This window comes from Lissotriton vulgaris, chromosome 7, assembly GCF_964263255.1.
Source record: "Lissotriton vulgaris chromosome 7, aLisVul1.2, whole genome shotgun sequence".
NCBI lineage: Eukaryota > Metazoa > Chordata > Amphibia > Caudata > Salamandridae > Lissotriton > Lissotriton vulgaris.
Window position 1 is genome coordinate 23,097,580 of NC_141695.1, and position 21,650 is coordinate 23,119,229.

General features: G+C 49.3%; 2 protein-coding genes across 2 annotated transcripts in view; one reads left to right on the forward strand and one right to left on the reverse strand.

Moving 5' to 3' along the window:
• The first annotated feature begins 3,682 nt into the window (after positions 1-3,682).
• Positions 3,683-21,650, forward strand: part of PRODH (proline dehydrogenase 1) — a 276,224-nt gene continuing 258,256 nt past the window's right edge. Inside the window, exons 1-2 of the mRNA XM_086929694.1 lie at positions 3,683-4,077; positions 16,071-16,279. Of these exons, the coding sequence (XP_086785820.1) occupies positions 3,760-4,077; positions 16,071-16,279 (527 nt within the window). The 5' untranslated portion in view covers positions 3,683-3,759. The remainder of the gene's footprint in view (positions 4,078-16,070; positions 16,280-21,650) is intronic.
• LOC147700548 (mitoregulin-like) lies at positions 8,025-8,384 on the reverse strand. Its single transcript, XM_086928447.1, has one exon. It carries the CDS (start codon positions 8,228-8,230, stop codon positions 8,060-8,062), a length of 171 nt encoding a protein of 56 aa, XP_086784573.1. The 5' UTR covers positions 8,231-8,384; the 3' UTR covers positions 8,025-8,059.

Sequence of the window (21,650 nt, forward strand, 5' to 3'; positions counted from 1 at the left end):
AGCCAATGAAGGCTGCGCAGATGTGGAGAAATGTGATGACGAAAAGGTACATTTCTAATGATCCTGGCCGCTGTATTTTGAATGATCTGCAGCTTTTTAATAAGATAGTCTGGGAGACCCAAATAAAGACTGTTAGCATAGTCCAGTTGTGAAGTAATTAATGCATGCACCACCGTTTTTTTGCAGTCCATTGGTAAGAGGTAAAGAAATCTCTTTAGGGTTTTCAGCTTCCAGAAGCATGCGGATGAGACTTGGCCTATCTGGGCCTTCCCTGAGAAGGCCGAGTCAAATTTGATTCCTAAGTGTCTTACCGACGAGACTGGTATGGCGGGAGAATTCAGTTCTACAGGCCACCACAGTTCGGCTTTGGGTGGTGACGGCTGATTAAAGAACAAGACCTCCGTTTTATCCGTATTTAACTTTAAACAGTTGTCTGTCATCCAGGTTGATATGTTGATCATACACTGTCTAAAGTTAATAAACGCCGCCTCTGAGTGGTCCTTAAAGAAAAAAACACCAGCTGGGTGTCGTCTGCGCAGGAAACTACTTTGACCTCCGTGATGCTCCATGATTGAGGCAAGTGGGGCGAGGTAGACATTAAAAAGGGTTGGGCTGAGAGCCGAACCCTGTGGGAGTCAACATATGAGTGGGCGGGCGGTGGAGACATGAGGACGTAGACAAGTTTTCTGGGATCGTCCCTCGAGAAAGGAGTGGAACCATTTCAGGACAATGTCCCCAATGCCCAGCTGCTCAACCCTCTCCAGTAGGATCCGGTGTAATACAGTGTCAAATGCTGCAGACAAGTCCATCAGCACTAACATAGCACGGTTACTGCGATCCAAGGATTCGCAAATCGTTTCTGACACTTCCAATAGCGCTGTCTCTGTGCTGTAGCAAGCCCTGAACCCAGACTGGGAGTCGTGCAGAAGATTGTTTGATTCAAGGTAAGTTGCAAGTTGTTTCTTTACTTCCTTTTCCAATATTTTAGCCGGGGCTGGTAAGAGGGAAATCGACCGTAGTCTTTTAGTTCAACTGGGTCCGCATCTACTTCCTTTAGGATGGGCTGAACAGAAGCTATTTTCCAATACGATGGATAGGTGCCTGTGCTCAAAGAGGTATTCCAAATCTGATTTAAAGTTCGGGTATAATAACGGGGCAAGGGCGGTGAAGAACTTGGCTGGACACGGGCAGTGGGTGACCCTGATTTGACTTTAAGAAGTTGTTTAAGAGAGGCTTCCACATTAAATTGGTGAGTTGCACCAGTCAGCTGAATCATGTTCTTTAGGTGGGATTGGGGGAGTATTATTCGTAGGTGTGAGTGCCGCGTAAATAGCTTGAATTTTATCCTGAAAAAAAAGGAAAGGTCCTCGCACAGGACAGCCAAGGGGGCAATAGTGCATTTCATGGCCTCAGGCTTAATAAATTCCTGGACAATCCTAAATACATCTTTGGGGGAGTTGTCTGAGGCGATGATTTGAGCAGCAAGAAAATCCCTGATGGCAAGACATTTGAGTTTTTTAAATTGTTTTAAAGCTGCTCTGTATGTGCCCTTAGTTTTAGTGTCATAGTTTTTGCGCCAGATCCGTTCCAGTTTTTTACAGAGCCTTTTCTCTTTGCGGAGTTCCTATGTAAACCAAGGGGCTGAAGGTTTGGTTCTAATCTGCTTTGTGATTTGAATCGGGGTCACTTTATCAAGAGCTGTGGTCACCCAGTCGCTGAAGGAATTTTTACACATCATATTTTAAAAAGATTGGAGGTAAACACAATTTTCGCGTGTCAAGGACTTTTAGACAGTTTAAAATTACCCTGGGCACCTCAAAACCCAAAGAAACCCTGAACCCTAAAATTACCCTTGGCACCCCAAAACCCAAACCCACCCTGAACCGAAAAAAATTAACCTTGGCACACCAAAACCTATACCCCTACACCCCAAAAGCCAAACCCACGTTAAACCCTATACTTACCTTCTACTGACATGTAAAATACATATGCCTTTACCATTCATGCTGTTACAACGAAATTCGTTGTAAAAGCGTGCGTGGTAAATGCTATGCATTGTAATGCCATGCGTTGTAATGGCATTGCGGAGGAATGGCAGTTGCGTTGTGTTGGAATGCGGGGTAATGGTCTTCGTGGCAAAAGTTTCGTTGGAATGGCTGTTTACCGTGGATGAGTAATGACGTTATATGAAGAATGTTGGTAAATGTTGTTTTCTTAACCGCTTCCGTGCTTGTGACGAGACCAGCTCGTCATGAGTCACGGTGGAGCTGTGCTCATGACGAGCTCGACACGTCATAACGGCTCCGCGCCACCCACGCGCGGTTAATTCTCCGCTTGTGCGGGCGAATTAATCAGTGGACAGGGTCATGACGAGACCAGCTCGTCATGAGCACAGCTCCACCGTGACTGATGACAAGCTGGTCTCGTCACAAGCACCGTGGCACCGCGGTCACCCCCCCCCGCCCTCACCCCCGCACTGTGGGGGAATTACCCCCGCAGGGAAGGGGTTATTTAATACATTTTAACTGCCTGCTGTGAAAGTTTCTTAATAAACAGCAAAGAAAGAGAAAGCCTAGTCCTAGCCTTCCAGTCCTTAATAGAATTTAAAAGTCTACAACGTTAGCTAAAAAAAAAAAAAATTCTCCCAATTATTGTTTTCAAATCTCCCGGTTTCCATTTCTAAAATGTTGGCATTTTTATTTTATTTTTATTTTATTTAATGGGATTTTCTATAGCGCAAACTTTACCCGAAGGTGTCAGAGCGCTTAACATAAGAACAAGTTGCAAAAAATAAGGACTTAGGTTTACATGCGTTTCATAAAAGATACAAACAAGAAAAATTGCAAATGTAAATGTAAAGTCACACAATGAAGAGATCCAAACAGAAAGAAAAATTGCAAATGTACAAGTAGTAAAGTCACTCAAGGAAGAGATGCAAACGGATAAACTCTAAGAGTCACATAGGAATGGGAGAGAGTACAAAGGTCTACTGCATTACTTTTCCCATTGTTTTGCTTTGACTTCTGGCAATTTTAAGAGAAAATGTAGTAAAATAAATCCCTTGGGGGTATCCCGTCTAAATCTGTGGTGGTGCCCGGAAGCGGTTTGAAGTGCGGTTTAAAAGGGTAATTCATTCAGTTACTCTTGTGAAGGGTAGAGTGAGCGCGCGCACGTGTTCCTTGTAAATATTGACAGGGTATGTACTCGGAAGCTGATTGGGTGATAGGAAAGCACGCGCGGAGGGGCGGATAGAACTGTGGCACAGCGCCATGGCAACCTTCCCGGAATGGGAACGGTTCTCATCGCTCACAAGGGGCGGGGCTATGGCCACAACTGGGCTCTTCCCCATTGCCAAAGGCATAAGGCGCGTGTCCTGCGCTTCGGTGAGGAGGCGTGGCCGTCACCCCACCCTCTTCTCTCATTGGTCACAGATGTGTTGACCCTCAGCGGCCGTAGACGCCTCCCGCGCGTGGTGAGGCGGTTCTTGTGATCTGGTTGGCTCGGTTGGGGCGGGGTTTGCCCGCATGGGGCGTGGTTTTTGGGCGTGCTGTTGTACTCAGAGTGATCTGGTTGGCTCCGGGCTGGGCTGGGTTGGGGCGGGGTTTGGTGCGTGGGGCGGGGTGTCTGGGCGTGTTGTGGTCCTCAACGTGATCTGGTTGGCTGCGAGCTGGGTCGGGGCGGGGTTACCGTGCGTGCTGTGGTTCTCAGCGTGCGCGCAGTCCTCGCGCACCTCTTCACCTCCTGCCGCCCTGTGCTGTCATGGCGCTGCGTCCGCTGCTCTCCCGCGCCGCCCCCGGGCTGCTGCAAGCACGGCTGCGCTCCTCCACCCCCGCCACCAGGGCGCAGCCGAGCGCCGAGGCGGAGCCCCCCTCCGTGGCCTCGGCGGGGCCCCTGCTCCTGGGCCCTCGGCTGGAGCACCGGCAGCAGCAGGCGGGCCCCCGGGGCTGCCCCTCCGCGGCCATCAACTTCGAGGACCACGAGGAGGCCTACCGCAGCAAGAGCAGCTGGGAGCTGCTGCGGAGCCTGCTGGTCCTCAGGCTCTGCTCCTACGAACTGCTGGTGGAGAAGAACCAGGAGGTGAGGGAGTGAAGATAAGTGGGGAAACTGAGTGGGGGAAGGTGAGGGGGTGAGGGTGTGAAGGAGAGGGAGGGGGTGAGAGGAAGGGGTGAGGGTGTGAAGGAGAGGGAGGGGGTGAAGGTGAGGATTAGAGGAAGGGATGAGGAAAGTGAGGGTGTAAAGGAGAGGGGGGGTGAAGGAGAGGAAGGGGTGTAGGTGAGGCTGTGATTTAGAGGGAGGGGGTGAATGTGAGGGGAGAAGAAGGGGTGAGAGGGAGTGGGCGAGGGGAGAGGAAGTAAAGGTGAGGTGAGAGGAAAGGGTGAAGGTGTGACGGAGAGGGAGGTGGTGGTGGGGAGAGGAAGGGGTGAAGGTGACAGGGAGGAGGTGAGGGGAGAGGAAGGGGTGAAGGTGAGTGGAGTGAAGGTAAGGGGGTGAAGATTAGAAGGGAGGGGGAAGGTAAGGGAAGTGAAGGTAGCGGAGAAGGGAAGGAGGGACGGGGAAGAGGTGGGGAAGGGACAAAGGGGTTGAAGTTATGTGTGGAGCCTGAGGCTCATTTGTGATTACTGTGGCGAGGAAGACAGGACAAGGAGGTAATGAGGGGGGAGCTGACCACCTGCTAGGCAGGTGTGTGGAATTCAATAACATATCTAATTGTCCATGGGGGAGGTTGCTTCATAAATCTACTTGTCCTGAAACAAAATCCACTTGTCCCTTTTGTGCCATGTAATGTAGCAACAAATTGGCAGCCATCTCTTTATATAAGAGTTCTGATATAGCCTCTCTAATTATGCCAGAGCTCGTACCATAGTAGAGTTTGAATACTAGCAATTCCCTTATGTTGCTACGTTTCTGCAGGTCTACATACTGGGGCTGAAGGTAGTGGTAAGCAATAGTTCAAGGGTTGGAATGCCCTTTTGAGGCTGTGCTCACCCAAGAGAGCGAAAAATACTTGAATAACCTGAAAATTGATATTAAAAAAATGGTTATGGATGCAAAAAGGTCACACAAAGAGAAATGCTGGTTGAACTTGCTAGAATCAATTGAAGATAAAAACCTGAAGCAATTCTGGAAAATTGTAAAAACAGCATCTGGCCCAACAGACAGAGAAATGAAATGTGTTGTTAGAGAGGCAGCTTGGGAGGAGTACCTAAGGGAACTATATGGGGCACGAGACTCCCATGAGTACACAGAGCCCCAACCCTGGCAGGAAATATCGGAAGATATTAAATTAGATTTCAATGAGCAGCAAGTAGAAAACATAACTCGAGCGGCAGGCCCCGATAATCTCCCTGCAATAATGTTAAAGTGGTGGGCAAGACTTTTTTCCCAGATGTTCCGTTTAATACTTTCAGAAGGAATAATGCCACCGAATTGGAAGGGCGCTGTAATAAGGCCAGTCCATAAAAAATGTGGCATGGATATACCACAAAACTATAGACTGATTAACCTTCTAGATGTAGGAGAGAAGGTTTTTAAAAAAATTGTGTTGATAATAATAAAACCATTTGTAGAGCTCATGGTTACACTATAAGTGTGTCCCCGCGCTATGGAGAGAAACCGTCCAGTGAACAAGACCTTCTGCACTTGGCACCACAAGGGGGGGAAGAGGTAAAAATACTGAGCTTAGGTTTGAGGGAATAGGTATGTTTTCAATTTAAGCCGGAATCTCCTTCCGATGGTTCCATACGGAGTTCGATAGGGAGCTCATTCCATCTCTTACAAGCTAAGTATCTGAACGAGCGACCTCCCATTCGTGCTTTGAAGATGCGAGGAACCTGAAACAGCATGCTCCCAGATGATCTCAAATTGCGTTTTGGGCGATGGATCGTAAGAAGCTTTTGAAGATAGCTTGGCCCTTTTCCCTGGGCTACTCGATGTGTAATACACAGTGATTTGAACAGGATGCGTTCCTGCATGGGTAGCCAATGGAGGGTCTTAAGAGCCTGTTTCCCTGAGGCTCTACTGGACAAATTCAGGACCAATCTGGCAGCCAAGTTTTCCACGCGTTGCAGCTGCTGTAACCCTTTCTTACTCAGGCCAATAAACAGGGAGTTTCCATAATCCAGATGGGGGGTGACTAGTGCATGTATGACAGATTTCCTGGTGTCAATGGGCAAATAGTTGAGTACTTTAACCTATGGTTTTAAGGACTCCATAGCATTTGCCCACTAGCCTTCCAATGTGCTGTCCATAGGATAGGCTGGAGTCCAAGAAGGCACCGAGGTTCTTCACTGTTTCTGAGGGGGAGGGAGTGGGCCCCAACTCAGATGGCCACCAGGCTGATGACCAGATTGTGGGAGCTCTTCCAATCACCAGTAACTCGGTTTTATCGCCATTAAGGCGTTGACAATTGTCATTCATCCACTCAGATACCTCCTTGAGGCAGGAGGAAAAGTTTGCTGCTGCCTCATTCTGGCCTTGGGCTAGGGTGATCATCAATTGCGCATCATCTGCGTACGTCACGATGTCCACTCCATACGGTGCCACAATTCTAGCCAGGGGTTCCATGTATATGTTAAATAGCGTCGGGCTCAGACTCGAGCCCTGAGGAACGCCATGCCTTACCCATCTAGGGGAAGATTTAAACGGAGGACAGTGAACTTGGAAGCTTCTATCTTCTAAAAAGGATTGCATCCAAGACTAAACGCATGGGTCGAGGAGATCTTAATCGTACCCATTGAACAGGGAGGGTTCAGAGAGGGGCACTCTACGATAGATCACTGCTTTGCACTGTGGGCAATGGCAAGGAAGTCAACGGAACAAAACGGCAAGCTATGCTGCCGTTTTGTTGACTTCCGTGCAGCGTTCGACTCAGTAGACCGGGATTGCTTATGGGAAACTCTCATAAAGAGAAATATTCCCAAAGACCTATTGATTATAATAAAAGAATTACATTGAGGTAATTGGGCCCAAGTAATCGGGGACACTGAAGGGTCATTAACATAAAAATCCCCATTGCAAATGGCCTGAGACAGGGCTGTGTTTTGGCCCCACAGTTATTTTCTATATTTCTGTCAGATCTACCCTCCTGTCTAGAGTTTGTGGGTAGTGCAAGCCCCAGAATGGATGGAAAAAAGGTGCCCTGCCTTTTATATGCAGACGACCTGGTAATAATCAGACCCCCCCCAGGATATAGCGGCATGAATTAGCAAATTTAGCGGCAGAAAAATGGAAATTTAGCGGCACAAATATGGAAATTTAGCGGCAATTTTGCTGCATTTTATGTGGCCATTTTTCCCACAAGAAACACAAATATTGTACTTTTTTAGGTCTCGCCTGTCGATGCGCATGCGCATCGAGCAAGGCGAGAGTATTGCGAGTTATCCACTCTTTATCCACACTGCAAGGAATCGTGGCGATTCCTTGCAGTGCCCGTGACTTTTAAGGTCAATGCGCATGCGCATTAAGCTTATGCGCATGCGCATTGACCTTAAAAGTCACGGGCGCGTGCATGTCCCCTCTCCGCCCCCTCCCCCGTTCCGCCCCCTCCCCTGTTCCGCCCCCTCCCCTTCCCGCCGTGTCGCATTTCTCCTCCCCCCTCCCCTCTCTTCCCTCCGGCTTGTTTGTTTATTTGAGCCGCACCGCCCCCTCCCGCCGTGTCGCATCTCTCCTCCCCCCTCCCCTCTCTTCCCTCCGTCTTGTTGTTATGTCTGATTTTGCCAACTAAGCAGTAGTTGGAAAACTTGTTTACTGCGCAGTCGTCATATTTCTCGTTACTGTAGTACAGTGGAAATTTCCCTGCCAACACTCTATCTGTTGTTTAAATCACAGAGTCCGTGCCTCTATCAGTCATCTTTCCCACCGGGGAGTTTCACTTTTTATAAAACCCTTGTCATATACCACAGACCAAACCTGTGACTCATGGGCGCAAAAAGTTACCAAAACCTGCCCGGAAGCATTAGAACACGTGCCACTTTAAAAACACTGCACTCCTCTGTCCTGCACACATGATGCACACTAAGGGTTTATTTACTTTGGGGAGACTCGCCTGTTTGAGCAATGTTTAGGAAAGGTCGAGCTTCTTCTGGGTCTCGATGAGTTTGTCATGCAGTCGCTTCCGTTTCCAGTCCAAGAACCTTCTACGCTGGCGGTTAGCTTGCCACCCCACCAGCACCCCTGAGGCAAAGGCGAGAGTTACGGCAAGATACAGGCTACGCTCCGACACATCACCCATGGCGGTCCCTTCTGTCTATGAGCCCGCCTACTGTCGCGCCGTGCGCCCCGGCAGCTCCGACTCCAAGGTCACCGAACACGGTTCTACTCAAACGGCTGTTTGTATACAAAGTAATAGCTCACAGCGCACAAGACATCCCGGAGCTCACCGCCATCTTGGAATGGTGCCGTTTACTTCAGTGGCAACGCAAGCCTTGTAATGAATTGCTCCAAAAAGTGAACATTTTCTTCCCCGGACCCCCCATCGCCCTTTAAAGACCCCGTGCAACTGGGCTATGGAGCAGCAAGCAGTCCTTTTCAGCTCAAGAATTAAGCAATCAGCCTTGTCCTGGCGACTTCATGCGCGCTCTCATGGCACAATATTATCCGTGGCGATAAAAATCACCCCGCAAACAGATATTTCTTTTGCAGCGCCCTCGTTCTTCCAACAAACCCCCCTCCACCCCATTCGCTCTGCCTGGTAATAAGGTGGCTGTTGAAAAGAAATCAAGACAGACAGGCATTTTAACCGAGCAGATGAGAGCTGTCCTCAGCCCCCCTCCCCCTCATAAATTCTTTGTATGTGGTCAAGGAGATGCTGACGAGGTAAGGTCCTGTCGATGGCAGGGGGGAAGCAGGAGAGAAAGGCAGCCAGAGCCTCGAAGCAGAGGGCTGCTGCTGGCAGTGCAGCCTGCTGGGCCGGGTCACTCTGTGTTATCAGGCTGCATGTACAATGTCCTTTTCCTGACGCCCCCACCCTCTGTATATTTGGCCTCCATTTTCTCCAGTAAGGATGAATGACAGCTTTACTTACAGATTCTCCAGCACAATATGATGCTTTTTTGACAGCCTGTCTTTCAGATGCAGCTGAGTCCGGAAATAGAGAAAAAAAACATGCAGTTCTGCTTTTTTTCGCTCCCATCTGCTCATGGCATGCGCAGTGTGCTAAAAATTCATTCTTTATGTATGTCAAATGCAGGAATCAGTCTTTGGCGTTGAATTAAATGTTAGTGATCGCGTTTCATTGCATTCATTTTTATGTCAAATGCAGCCGGAAATAAGTCTTAGTTTTTGAGGTAAATGATAGTGGTCGCATTTCATTGAATGCACTCCCTTTTCCTACATATCAACTTTTTCTGCATCCTGTTCATATGAACAGGCCAGACAGACATGGTTTCTCCTGTGGGCTCCCTCTGTCCCCTCCCAGCAGCCCAGTAACAGCTTCTCTGTTTATGAAAACAGTGCCTTTTTTATGCCTCTCCTAATCTACTAGGGATGGGGGAGGATAATGCCAACAATGCAACCCCTCACCCTAACTCACCCTCACTCACCCTCAACCCCTCACCCTCACTCACCCTCAACCCCTCACCCTCACTCACCCTCAACCCCTCACCCACACTCACCCACACTCACCCCCACTCACCCTCACTCACACTCACACTCACCCACCCTCACTCACCCTCACTCACCCTCACCCTCACTCACCCTCAACCCCTCACCCTCACCCACCCTCAACCCCTCACCCACCCTCAACCCCTCACCCTCACTCCCTCACTCACCCTCACCCTCAACACCTCAGCCTCACCCTCACTCACCCTCAACCACTCACCCTCACTCACCCTCAACCCCTCACCCTCACTCACCCTCACTCACCCTCAACCCCTCACCCTCACTCACCCTCACTCACCCTCAACCCCTCACCCTCACTCACCCTCACTCACCCTCAACCCCTCACCCTCACTCACCCTCAACACCTCACCCTCACTCACCCTCACCCACCCGCACTCACCCGCACTCACCCGCACTCACTCACTCACCCTCACTCACCCTCACTCACCCTCACCCTCACTCACCCTCACCCTCACTCACTCATCCTCACTCACCCTCACTCACCCTCAACCCCTCACCCTCACTCACCCTCAACCCCTCACCCTCACTCACCCTCACTCACCCTCAACCCCTCACCCTCACCCCCTCACCCTCACTCACCCTCAACCCCTCACCCACACTCACCCACACTCACCCCCACTCACACTCACTCACCCACCCACCCTCACCCACCCTCACCCACCCTCACCCACCCTCACCCACCCTCACCCACCCTCACCCACCCTCACCCACCCTCACCCACCCTCACCCACCCTCACCCACCCTCACCCACCCTCACCCACCCTCACCCACCCTCACTCACCCTCACTCACCCTCACTCACCCTCACTCACCCTCACTCACCCTCACTCACCCTCACTCACCCTCACTCACCCTCACTCACCCTCACTCACCCTCACTCACCCTCACTCACCCTCACTCACTCACCCTCACCCTCACTCACCCTCAACCCCTCACCTCACCCACCCTCAACCCCTCACCCACCCTCAACCCCTCACCCTCACTCACCCTCAACCCCTCACCCTCAACCCCTCACTCACCCTCACTCACCCTCACCCTCAACACCTCAGCCTCACCCTCACTCACCCTCAAACCCCTCACCCTCACTCACCCTCACTCACCCTCAACCTCATGCTAAAGATTTACAAAAAAACCCATAAACAATTCTAAAAGCACTAACTCTAATGCTGCGAGACCTATTGCATTTCTAATGCTTGTTTAGTTATTTAACATGAAGCACACGCGCGCACACACCCCCACACACATCTTCTACCATCTCTCTCCTTTCTACCCGCTCTCTGCCCTCTTCTCTCTTCCCCTTCTGTTTCCTCACTCCCTCATCTTCGACCGCTCTCTTCCTCTCTTTCTCCCTGTCCTCTCTCGCCATTCTCTCCCACATTTCTGTCTGTCTCCCTCTTTCGCTTTTCTCTATCTCTTTCTTATCACCCCCTTTCTCCCCTCCCTCCACACTCTCCCCCTCTCTCGCCCGCCTCTTTCCTTCATGTCCCCTTCCTATCACCACACCTTCTCTTTGCTTCTTCGCTCTCCCCATTTTCCAACTCCTCTCTCCTCCTTATCCTCTTTCCTTCCCCTGCCTTACCTTCACCTCGGTTGTGCTTATCTCCTGCTTCTCTCTCGCTGCTCTCCCACCTCTCTTTCCCAATTATCTCTCTCGCTTTCTCTCCCACTCCTTTTTTTTTTTTCTCTCTCTCCTTACCCTGTCCCTCACTGACCTCTCTCCTTCTCACTCTCACTGATCTTTCTCCCTGCCCTTTCTTTCCCTCTCTCCCTCATTCACCTCTATCTCTCCCTCTCTTTCTCACATCACTCTCTCGCTCTCTGATACTCTTTCCTCTCTCTTCCCTTCTTTCTCCTCACCCCGTCCTCCATATGTCGCACCCCATCTCCTTCTGTTTCTTTTTCCTTTCTCTCTCTCCCTCTCTCTGATTCCGTTTCCTCTTTCTCTCCCTCCACTCTCCTTTTCCTCACTACCCCCTAGCTCTGTATCTCTTACCCTCTCTCTCTCTTTCTCCTCAATTCCCCTTGTTCCCCTCACCCATCCTCTCCCTCCCTTCTCTCATTCTCACCCCCTCTCCCGCTCTCTGTTTCCCTTTCCTCTCTCCCTCCACTCTTTCCCCTCACTTCGCCCTCTCCCATTTTGTATCTCATACCCTCTCTCTTTATCCTCACTTCCTTCTCTTCCCCTCTCCGCTCCCCACCCCGCTCTGTAGCTCATCCCCTCTTCTTGTTTCTGTTTCCTGTGTCTCTCCCTCCATTCTCTCTCCTCACCTCTCCCTGTTTTGTATCTCGTAACCACCCCCCCTCCCCTTTCCCTATGACAACTACTGCCTATCCCTCCCCCGGGTGCTACAAACTGCTTGCCAATGCTTAATGTTTCCAGCCTCGTTTGCCACCCCTTACAAATGAGCTCCCAATATCACTCCTCCGATTGCCTCGCTTCTGAAATGGAAACAAAAAACAAGCAGCTGTTCTGCCGTTCGAAGCCATCCTGGGTTTATTTAGGCGCTTCCATTACAACTTGGACGTGGACGCGCTGCTCGGAGCCGGAAGCTCGCCTGTTGGGCCAACAAAGGCTTTGTCTGCTCCCAGCAGGCGAGACGAGCAGCCGCGTTTATTATCACCCGCAGCATTATTAAGAATCCTCCATCAGGCCCCCTAATATCCGGCTGCAGAAGAGGGTGCAGTTAAAACCCTTGCTCACATTTAAATCACTACCGTACCTGCCTGAGAGCCTGCCGTGGTGCACCACGCGATCATGTGATTCATTTTTGCGACCTAGTCAGACCCCCCTCGACCTCCTCGCTCCTTCTCGCCGCGAAATCTAAGGCGGAAACGGCGCAAACGGCGGAAACGGCAAATTTCGCTGGCTTTTTGGCAAATATCGCGGCATTTCCCGAGATTGGCCGATTTCGCGCTTTTTTTGCAAATCGCGAAATCGCGATAAGCTGGAGGGTCTGAATAATAGACCAAACAGAGACAGGCCTCCAAAGAAAGCTGAAATCTTTTAATGGATACTGTGCTAGGAAATTTCTAAGAGTAAACTTAGACAAGACAAAAATTGTATGTTTTGGTAAAAAGGCAGTTAAGTTTAATTGGTTTTTAGGTGATCTTAAACTGGAAATGGTTAACGAATATCGTTACCTGTGTATATGGTTCGATAAAACATTAAATTGGCATACTCATTTAGAAGCCCAAAAAGCAAAAGCACACACATCAACTTGTGGCCTAAAAATGTTTAACAGAGAGTATGGGGATATGTCACACTGTCCATTACTAAAAACCTTTAATGCAATGATACCCCCACAAATCCTCTACGGTGCAGAAATCCTTTATTTGAGCGGTAAGGGAGTCTGGGACCTGGAGGAAGGGAAATGCCTGAAAGTCTACTATCCCTACCCCAATCATAAATGGTCCAAGCAATAAGAACGGAAATAGGAACAAAGTCTTGGGGGGTACAAGTACAAGCTAAGTTAATCAGATTTTGGAAACGATTAGAAAATACAAAAGGTCAAAAAGTAGCACAATGGTGTAGGAAAGAGATCCAAAGCAGTGACCTAACATGGGCAAATGCTTGTAGGGAAAGACTGGTGCAGGTTTGTAAAGAGTTAAAGGTGGAGCTGTGCCAAGAAACCCGACAAATAGTCTGTACTAAGAGTGATCTGAAAACTAATGGGCAAGAAGTATCCAGAAAGAATGACATGGGATACCTTGCAAAGAAAAAATCAGTAGAATTTATGATGCATTCTTAGTCAAAGGGAAACTGATTCCCCTATTTAGATATTCTACCAAATCGCTGGTACAGACAGGAGATATTAAGGATGCGTATTGGGATTCATCTGTGGTTAATAAATAAGGATTTTAAAGTAAAAATGTTAGACTATAAAGGGTGTTGTAGATGTAATTTGGGCACTAAAGGAGACTTAGTGCACATTCTCCTTGACTGCCTAACAATATTAGAACAGTGTAAATTGTGGCTACGCCCAATATTCCTAAAATAAGACATAAGAATAAGGGCACAGACGGTCAACCTTTTAACAGAAATACCCTCAATTGAAATTGCCATTGCTCTAGGGAAGTACATAAAAGTAGTTCAGAATTTTCAAAAAATGGACTAGCCAGAAGTAATTTTTAGGAATTTTAAAATACTGAAACTATATAACTTGTCTAAGAGAAAAAAGGCTGTTTTAAATAACTCTTTTTGGAGAGTGGCTCAATGGTTAGAGCGGCAGAGGTCTGGCCCGGGACCAGGGTTCAATTCCCCGGCTCGGCGGATCTTGGGCTCAAAATTCCACAGACCTGATCATTCTCGCCTCGGTGCCTATTCCAATCATGGAGTCCCACTCTGCAACTCTGGGCAATAGCTTGCTTAATCTCCACAACGGCCCCCACAACGCTAAGGATGCCTGGCCTCCACCTTGGGGGTGCCCAGGAGTGGACGCCTCACAGGGAAAGCCAGGATGGGTTCCACAGCGGTATTCGTACAAGCGCCTTGAGACCCTTGCGGTGAGTAGTGCGCTATACAAGTATCCATTTTTTTTTTTTAAAAGGGTAAGGATTTGCCTAAAAAAGAGATTTTGCTGGTGTTTGCTTTTTAAGATATGTATATAGTGTATGTAAATCTTTTTAAACTATTGTGGAATATTCTTACCTGTAATGACTTGTAGAATATTTTAACTTTGTAGCTATGCATTCACACATGTTTAAAGATTTTGATCTAAATAAACATAATTTTTGACTTGACTTGAACTAATTTGCTTGTTTTAAGCGTTTTCCCCGCTTTTCTAATCTTTCTAATCTTTTCCCATACTGAAAAAAGTTGGAAATATACTCCTAGCAGTAGCAGACGTAAAACTTTTTCCAGAGTTGGGGAAAAAAGTGTTTAGAGGAAAAGTGAACTTGAAACATTCAGATTTTTACATGAACAAATCAACACATACACATTGGCTCATGCTAAAATGCAGGTCACAAATATATTCTACGAGTATTATTTCTTGGCCTAGTTCTGTAAGTTCTTGTGAATTCACGGAGTAAAGCAGGAGGGCAATCGACGAACAAAATAACTTCAAGTATTGCCCGGCGATGTCGCCTCTAATCCCACAGAAATATGAATCAATGAAGAGGCAGGCGCTGGAGACCGGAAGGCAGGAAACAAGGGTTTATTCTCTCCGGAGGAGAACACATCAGATCAGACCAACAGGGAATCTTCTCGAGGTGCTCTAACTGCATCTCTGAGGCCTGGCCTCTTATACACGCATTTATGGCAGGAAGACGTTCTTTATTACAATGAAGGTACTTTGAAGTATGAAAGACATCCCCGGAATCTTCCGCTGCGGACCCGTTCCCACACACCCTTACAGTGAGAATCCCCTCCCCAATCATAATACAGGATCGTCATCAGACGACAGAAACAGCAGGGCATTCCGCCGATTCCCGGAATGCGTGTGGTGTGACGGATCTCATGGGGTGGGAGCCTTGATCTACTGTAACTCCTTTGAAGAGGGGCGATTCTATACAGTTGGGGCCATAAACTGCATCTTCAGGGCTAGGTGATAGCCTGGGACCGGCCTGGACAATAGGACACGGAAGAAGGGGGGTGTCAGAGGGTGCGACAGTGAATGGGAAGAAAGGGAGGTGTCGAACAGGCAAGGGGTGTGATTCCCAGGGAAGAGCAGCGCAGATGGAGGGGTTTTTATGGTCCATGCATGAGAGAGGGAGAGAGCGGGGGTGACCAGTGCGTGGGGGAGATGCTTGCGAGGGTGGGGAGCCGTGCTGAGGATCGGCGGCGTGCAGAGAGTGGGTCTGACCAAGGCATCTAAAATGGCTGCTGTATATGACAAAAGTGTGGCATTGGGAAAAAGGCAAGATGGCGCAGACAATGTTTATCAATACGAATTAATTTTCCACAACGGAAACTGTATATATGAACTTAAAGCAAGGATATATACCATAGATGCACTTTCAAGACTTTCTTTAATAATTGGGCCTCTAATTTAACCATGACAGTTTGTGTTTTTAATAAAATATTCCTTCCATCTCTTGCTCCCTCCCTACCCCGGCTTCAATGTGAGTGACCGTATTCTGCTCTTTTACAAGGAGCATATTAGCGCACAAAGTAGTTTTGAGGGAGGGCAGACGGGAGGGCGGTACTCCTAGGGACGGCTGGCGGGAGGGGGGTGCTCTGAGGGAGGGCTGGCGGGAGGGGGGTGCTCTGTGGGAGAGCTGGCGGAAAGGAGACAGTGGGTTGCTGGGGGCAGATGGGTGCCCTTGGGGTGGGGGGTCTCTTTGGAAGCAAAGCTGGAAATGGGGGCGATGGGCCTCTGGGGAAAGACCGTGGGTAATGTTACTTGCAAAAATATTCATGATTTTATACAAGTCACATTTTCACCTTTTTAAATGTTCTCCCTTGCACTGTAGAAGGGTTACTTAATTCTGTTCATGTGTTCTTGACCACAGCTCATGCACCTATGCAAGAAAATTCTAGGGCAGAAGCTCTTTGAGAAGATGATGAAGTTGACATTTTATGGTCAGTTTGTAGCTGGTGAGGACCAGCAATCCATCAAACCCATTATCCGAAGGAACCGATCATTCGGCGTGGGCTCTGTCTTGGATTACAGCGTTGAAGAGGACCTGACACACGAGGAGGCAGAGAAGAAGGAACTAGAGTAAGTACTCAGATCTGAAAATTGAAAAAAATCTTTATAATTATTTGCTGTATTGTGTAGAAGTTCAGCTATGATTTATTTCGCAACTGAACAATCTGTATACAAAATGTATTCAGCTTCTGTCAGATTTAAAAGTTAATTACTCGCATTGACTGAAAAATCACCTGCTGATTTAGCTAGATTATCTCACTTTGTACCACTAGACTTTTTTTCTTTTTCACTATTGGTGGTTCTTCCCAGTTTCAAGGCATTAATCTGATGGGGACTTATAGCCTCAGATTCTTTACCATAGTACTTTCACTAGGCGTCAGGCTGGATCTGGAAAAAAAATTGTGGGTAGTACCATTGTGTGCCAGTAGTGGGTGTCGTTCAAGTCTGTGTCTGCGTCCACGCCAGTAGTGACGTTAATGGTGCCTACATAGGTCCAACCAGGCATGCTGACGTCATTTCCTTTCTTTGTGCGCTAGTCAGCGCAGATCCAGGGAGCATAACTCCAGTTATTTTTGACTGCCCTTTTTAGGTCTCGCCTAGCGTCGCAGCTTATGTGCTGCTTGCCTTGGCATGGCTATTGTTGTCGGTTTGGTGCGTGAAGGGAGACAAAACATGTGCGTGCTCGGACAGGCGATTTGCACACGCATGGCGTCTCCTCTCTGCCTTATATGCTCCTACTGCGGGCTTGATTTAGCTTTCAGTTCTTGTGCACGCCAGCATGGCGTCTCCTCTCTGGCTCCCACTGCGCGGTTGATTTACCTTCGGTTCACTGTGCTCTGCAACTATACAAGGCAGACACATACATTTAAAAGCAAGTGGCGCAGGTACAGTTTTCAAGGCCATGGGCAGTGTGGACCAATTATCTCTGCCCCTGCACAGGATGACCCCATCCTGCTAAGCTTCATCCGGTGCCTGCAGTCCAACCTTCTCTGTGTGTGGCACCGGGAGGTGAAGCCGGACCAAAAGGAACTGTGGATTTTCTGGTGGGGAGACAAACCGAACCTGCTTGACGTTATCCTTCGCGAGCTGCACAGTAAGTCACGTTTGTTCGTGAGACTCCCGCTGAGAGGATTGCTGTCCGTGACGCTGCTGCTGTATTGTCAAATAGACTCTAGATCACCGTGTGTTTGGATAACTGAGGGACACCAGGTTAAAAAAATATTGTGCGAAGATCACAACCTGGGTGTATTTTGAATTGAAGACATCAGACTGTGATCAGGAAAACCACATTGTTGGAGTCCTTACAACACTGTCAAAGGTCTAAACAACATGGCCTCATGTCCTCCTGCATCCTGAGTGTGACATATTCCCACCGTCCTTTGCAGGCTCTGCAGTGGGACCTGACGTTCCAGTGGGCACAGAATTAGTGGAGTCTCTCCAACATAGTCCTTCTCTTGGAGGGTACTGCAAAAGATCTGATATGGTGGTTAACGAGCAGTGATTGGGTCAACTGCAGATAACATCTACCCCCCTTCCAGATCTGACAATAGTTACTGGTGCGTCCCTTCTGGAATGGGGCTCCATCTGGGAGAGGTGGAGATCAGAGGACTCTGGTCTCCGGTGGAATCCAGAGTCCACGTGAATCTTTTGGAGTAACGAGCGATGTGGCTGGCGTTCAAAGCCTTTCTACTCTCCATCAGGGTAAGGCTAGTGCAGGTGTCATGGACAAAACCACGCGCCCTTCTTGCTGAAGGTAGTCATTCCGTTCCATGTAGGCCAGTTCATCACTTTACCTACCTTTTACGCCACGCCTCATCCCTTTAAAGAAGAGGAGAGACTCTAGTGGCTGGATCCCAAAAAGAGCATGCAAAGCCCGGAACATCCTCCGCATTAAGATTTGCTACATTTTGGCCGAGAAGCAACCCCCAGAAGGTTTGTGTGCTTCGTTACACCAGAAAAAAGGCTGAGACCACTGCATTTGCACACAGAGTTCTGGTCCTGAACATCTGCCAGGCAGCATTGTGGACCTCACTGCACACATTCACCAAACACTACTCCATGGACAGCCCGGTTTGTTTGGCTGAGCACTTTGCCTGTTCGTCCCTGCAGGACTTTTCTGGTTTAAATCATGTTTGGAGGCCACCTCCGGGAAGGTTATTGGGAAAACCGCTTGCCAAATAGTCCTGTATCAATTAGGTTCTCTGGCGTGTTTAGTTTTAGCACCACAAAGGCACACCACATTGTATACTTCAGATGAATTGGTTATTCTTCACTGCGACCCATCATGGGACAAGTAGATGAGAGCTTTGTTAAATAGGTCACAGTGGTGTGGTGTAATTTGTGTTTTCAAATCATGGTGCTTGATATTTCAGGCACTGTTAATCACCTATCCGTCAGGATTTTTTGCGTGCCTACCTCGACAGAATGATGAATTTGTCACCCTCGCCCAGCCATCTGAATTTGTCACCCTCGCCCAGCCATCTGAATTAATCAAAAGGAGACATTGTGTTTTACAGAAATTCATAATTCTTGGGCGACCTCGCAGCATGACCTACATAGGGGAAGTATGCCTTTTTCTTACAGGATGAGATGTGGAGATAAGGGATCACAGACTGGACCATGTATTTTTATTTTTGGTTGTGGCGTTTTTTATTTAAGTTCCAAAAAGGATTGCCTAAAAGTTGACATTATTGTTAGTGGAAAGGGTGGAAACAGTTTTTTGTCTTGTTTTTTATGAAATTTGTTGGCCCACATTTTTTTCTTGATTGCATTTCATGTTATCTCCTGAAACCTTTTGTTTGAACCTTGACAATAACAAAGGAGTACAGGGAGGAAAACAAATCAAATTCTTAAACTCTAGAGTACTCTGCAACTTTATTCATGTCCACCTAATGCCTAAACCTTAGAATCTCATTCTAGTAGGCCGAGCGAGTCACCCCGTCACTGTACATCACATTGGTAGTAACACAAGGTATACATTTCAGCACTACCAATAAGTCCTTGATTGTTTACAGCTGATTTCTGTGTTGCACATTGTCACGCAGCCTGCATAGATGTCCTAACTCGGGGTTCAGCCACAGGGAGCAGACCTCAGGAGCCCTCTCATATTGATACTGAAGGGCCAGACAGCGGCAGCAGACATCTGGAGCCGACTACTATTAACACTGAGGTCACAGACCGTGGGAGCAGAGATCTGAAGCCATCTAGTAATCCCGAGGACACGGCCCCAGGGAGCAGACATCAGAAGCCCTCTATTATTAATACGGAGTGCTAACGCATCAGACGCCCTCTATAGTTCCTAGCTACGCCTCAGAAACCCTCCATTAATTCTGAGGGCCTGGGCCTCGCTTCGGAAGCCCTCTTCTAATCCTGAGGGATAAGGTACTGGCCACGCCTCAGAAACCCACTATTAATCCTGAGGGCTCGGGTATTGACCACGCCTCAGAAGCCCTCCATTCGTCCTAAGGGCTCAGACCACGCCTCAGACGCCTTCTATTGATCTTGAGGGCCCGGGCCACGCCTCAGAATCCCTCTTCAAATCCTGATGCCCCGGGCCACGCCTCATAGCCCTCTATTAATCCTGAGGGCCCGGGCCATGCCTCGAAGCCCTCTTCTAATCCTGAGGGATAAGGTACTGACCACGCCTCAGAAACCCACTATTAATCCTGAGGGCTCGGGTATTGACCACGCCTCAGAAGCCCTCCATTCGTCCTAAGGGCTCAGACCACGCCTCAGACGCCTTCTATTGATCTTGAGGGCCCGGGCCACGCCTCAGAATCCCTCTTCAAATCCTGATGCCCCGGGCCACGCCTCATAGCCCTCTATTAATCCTGAGGGCCCGGGCCATGCCTCGAAGCCCTCTTCTAATCCTGAGGGATAAGGTACTGACCACGCCTCAGAAACCCACTATTAATCCTGAGGGCTCGGGTATTGACCACGCCTCAGAAGCCCTCCATTCGTCCTAAGGGCTCAGACCACGCCTCAGACGCCTTCTATTGATCTTGAGGGCCCGGGCCACGCCTCAGAATCCCTCTTCAAATCCTGATGCCCCGGGCCACGCCTCATAGCCCTCTATTAATCCTGAGGGCCCGGGCCATGCCTCGAAGCCCTCTTCTAATCCTGAGGGATAAGGTACTGACCACGCCTCAGAAACCCACTATTAATCCTGAGGGCTCGGGTATTGACCACGCCTCAGAAGCCCTCCATTCGTCCTAAGGGCTCAGACCACGCCTCAGACGCCTTCTATTGATCTTGAGGGCCCGGGCCACGCCTCAGAATCCCTCTTCAAATCCTGATGCCCCGGGCCACGCCTCATAGCCCTCTATTAATCCTGAGGGCCCGGGCCATGCCTCGAAGCCCTCTTCTAATCCTGAGGGATAAGGTACTGACCACGCCTCAGAAACCCACTATTAATCCTGAGGGCTCGGGTATTGACCACGCCTCAGAAGCCCTCCATTCGTCCTAAGGGCTCAGACCACGCCTCAGACGCCTTCTATTGATCTTGAGGGCCCGGGCCACGCCTCAGAATCCCTCTTCAAATCCTGATGCCCCGGGCCACGCCTCATAGCCCTCTATTAATCCTGAGGGCCCGGGCCATGCCTCGAAGCCCTCTTCTAATCCTGAGGGATAAGGTACTGACCACGCCTCAGAAACCCACTATTAATCCTGAGGGCTCGGGTATTGACCACGCCTCAGAAGCCCTCCATTCGTCCTAAGGGCTCAGACCACGCCTCAGACGCCTTCTATTGATCTTGAGGGCCCGGGCCACGCCTCAGAATCCCTCTTCAAATCCTGATGCCCCGGGCCACGCCTCATAGCCCTCTATTAATCCTGAGGGCCCGGGCCATGCCTCGAAGCCCTCTTCTAATCCTGAGGGATAAGGTACTGACCACGCCTCAGAAACCCACTATTAATCCTGAGGGCTCGGGTATTGACCACGCCTCAGAAGCCCTCCATTCGTCCTAAGGGCTCAGACCACGCCTCAGACGCCTTCTATTGATCTTGAGGGCCCGGGCCACGCCTCAGAATCCCTCTTCAAATCCTGATGCCCCGGGCCACGCCTCATAGCCCTCTATTAATCCTGAGGGCCCGGGCCATGCCTCGAAGCCCTCTTCTAATCCTGAGGGATAAGGTACTGACCACGCCTCAGAAACCCACTATTAATCCTGAGGGCTCGGGTATTGACCACGCCTCAGAAGCCCTCCATTCGTCCTAAGGGCTCAGACCACGCCTCAGACGCCTTCTATTGATCTTGAGGGCCCGGGCCACGCCTCAGAATCCCTCTTCAAATCCTGATGCCCCGGGCCACGCCTCATAGCCCTCTATTAATCCTGAGGGCCCGGGCCATGCCTCGAAGCCCTCTTCTAATCCTGAGGGATAAGGTACTGACCACGCCTCAGAAACCCACTATTAATCCTGAGGGCCCGTGCCATGCCTCAGA

What these genes read in the sequence shown, in the direction of transcription:
- LOC147700548 (XM_086928447.1), bottom strand. Translation starts at nt 8,230, where the DNA reads ATGGGTGATGTGTCGGAGCGTAGCCTGTATCTTGCCGTAACTCTCGCC.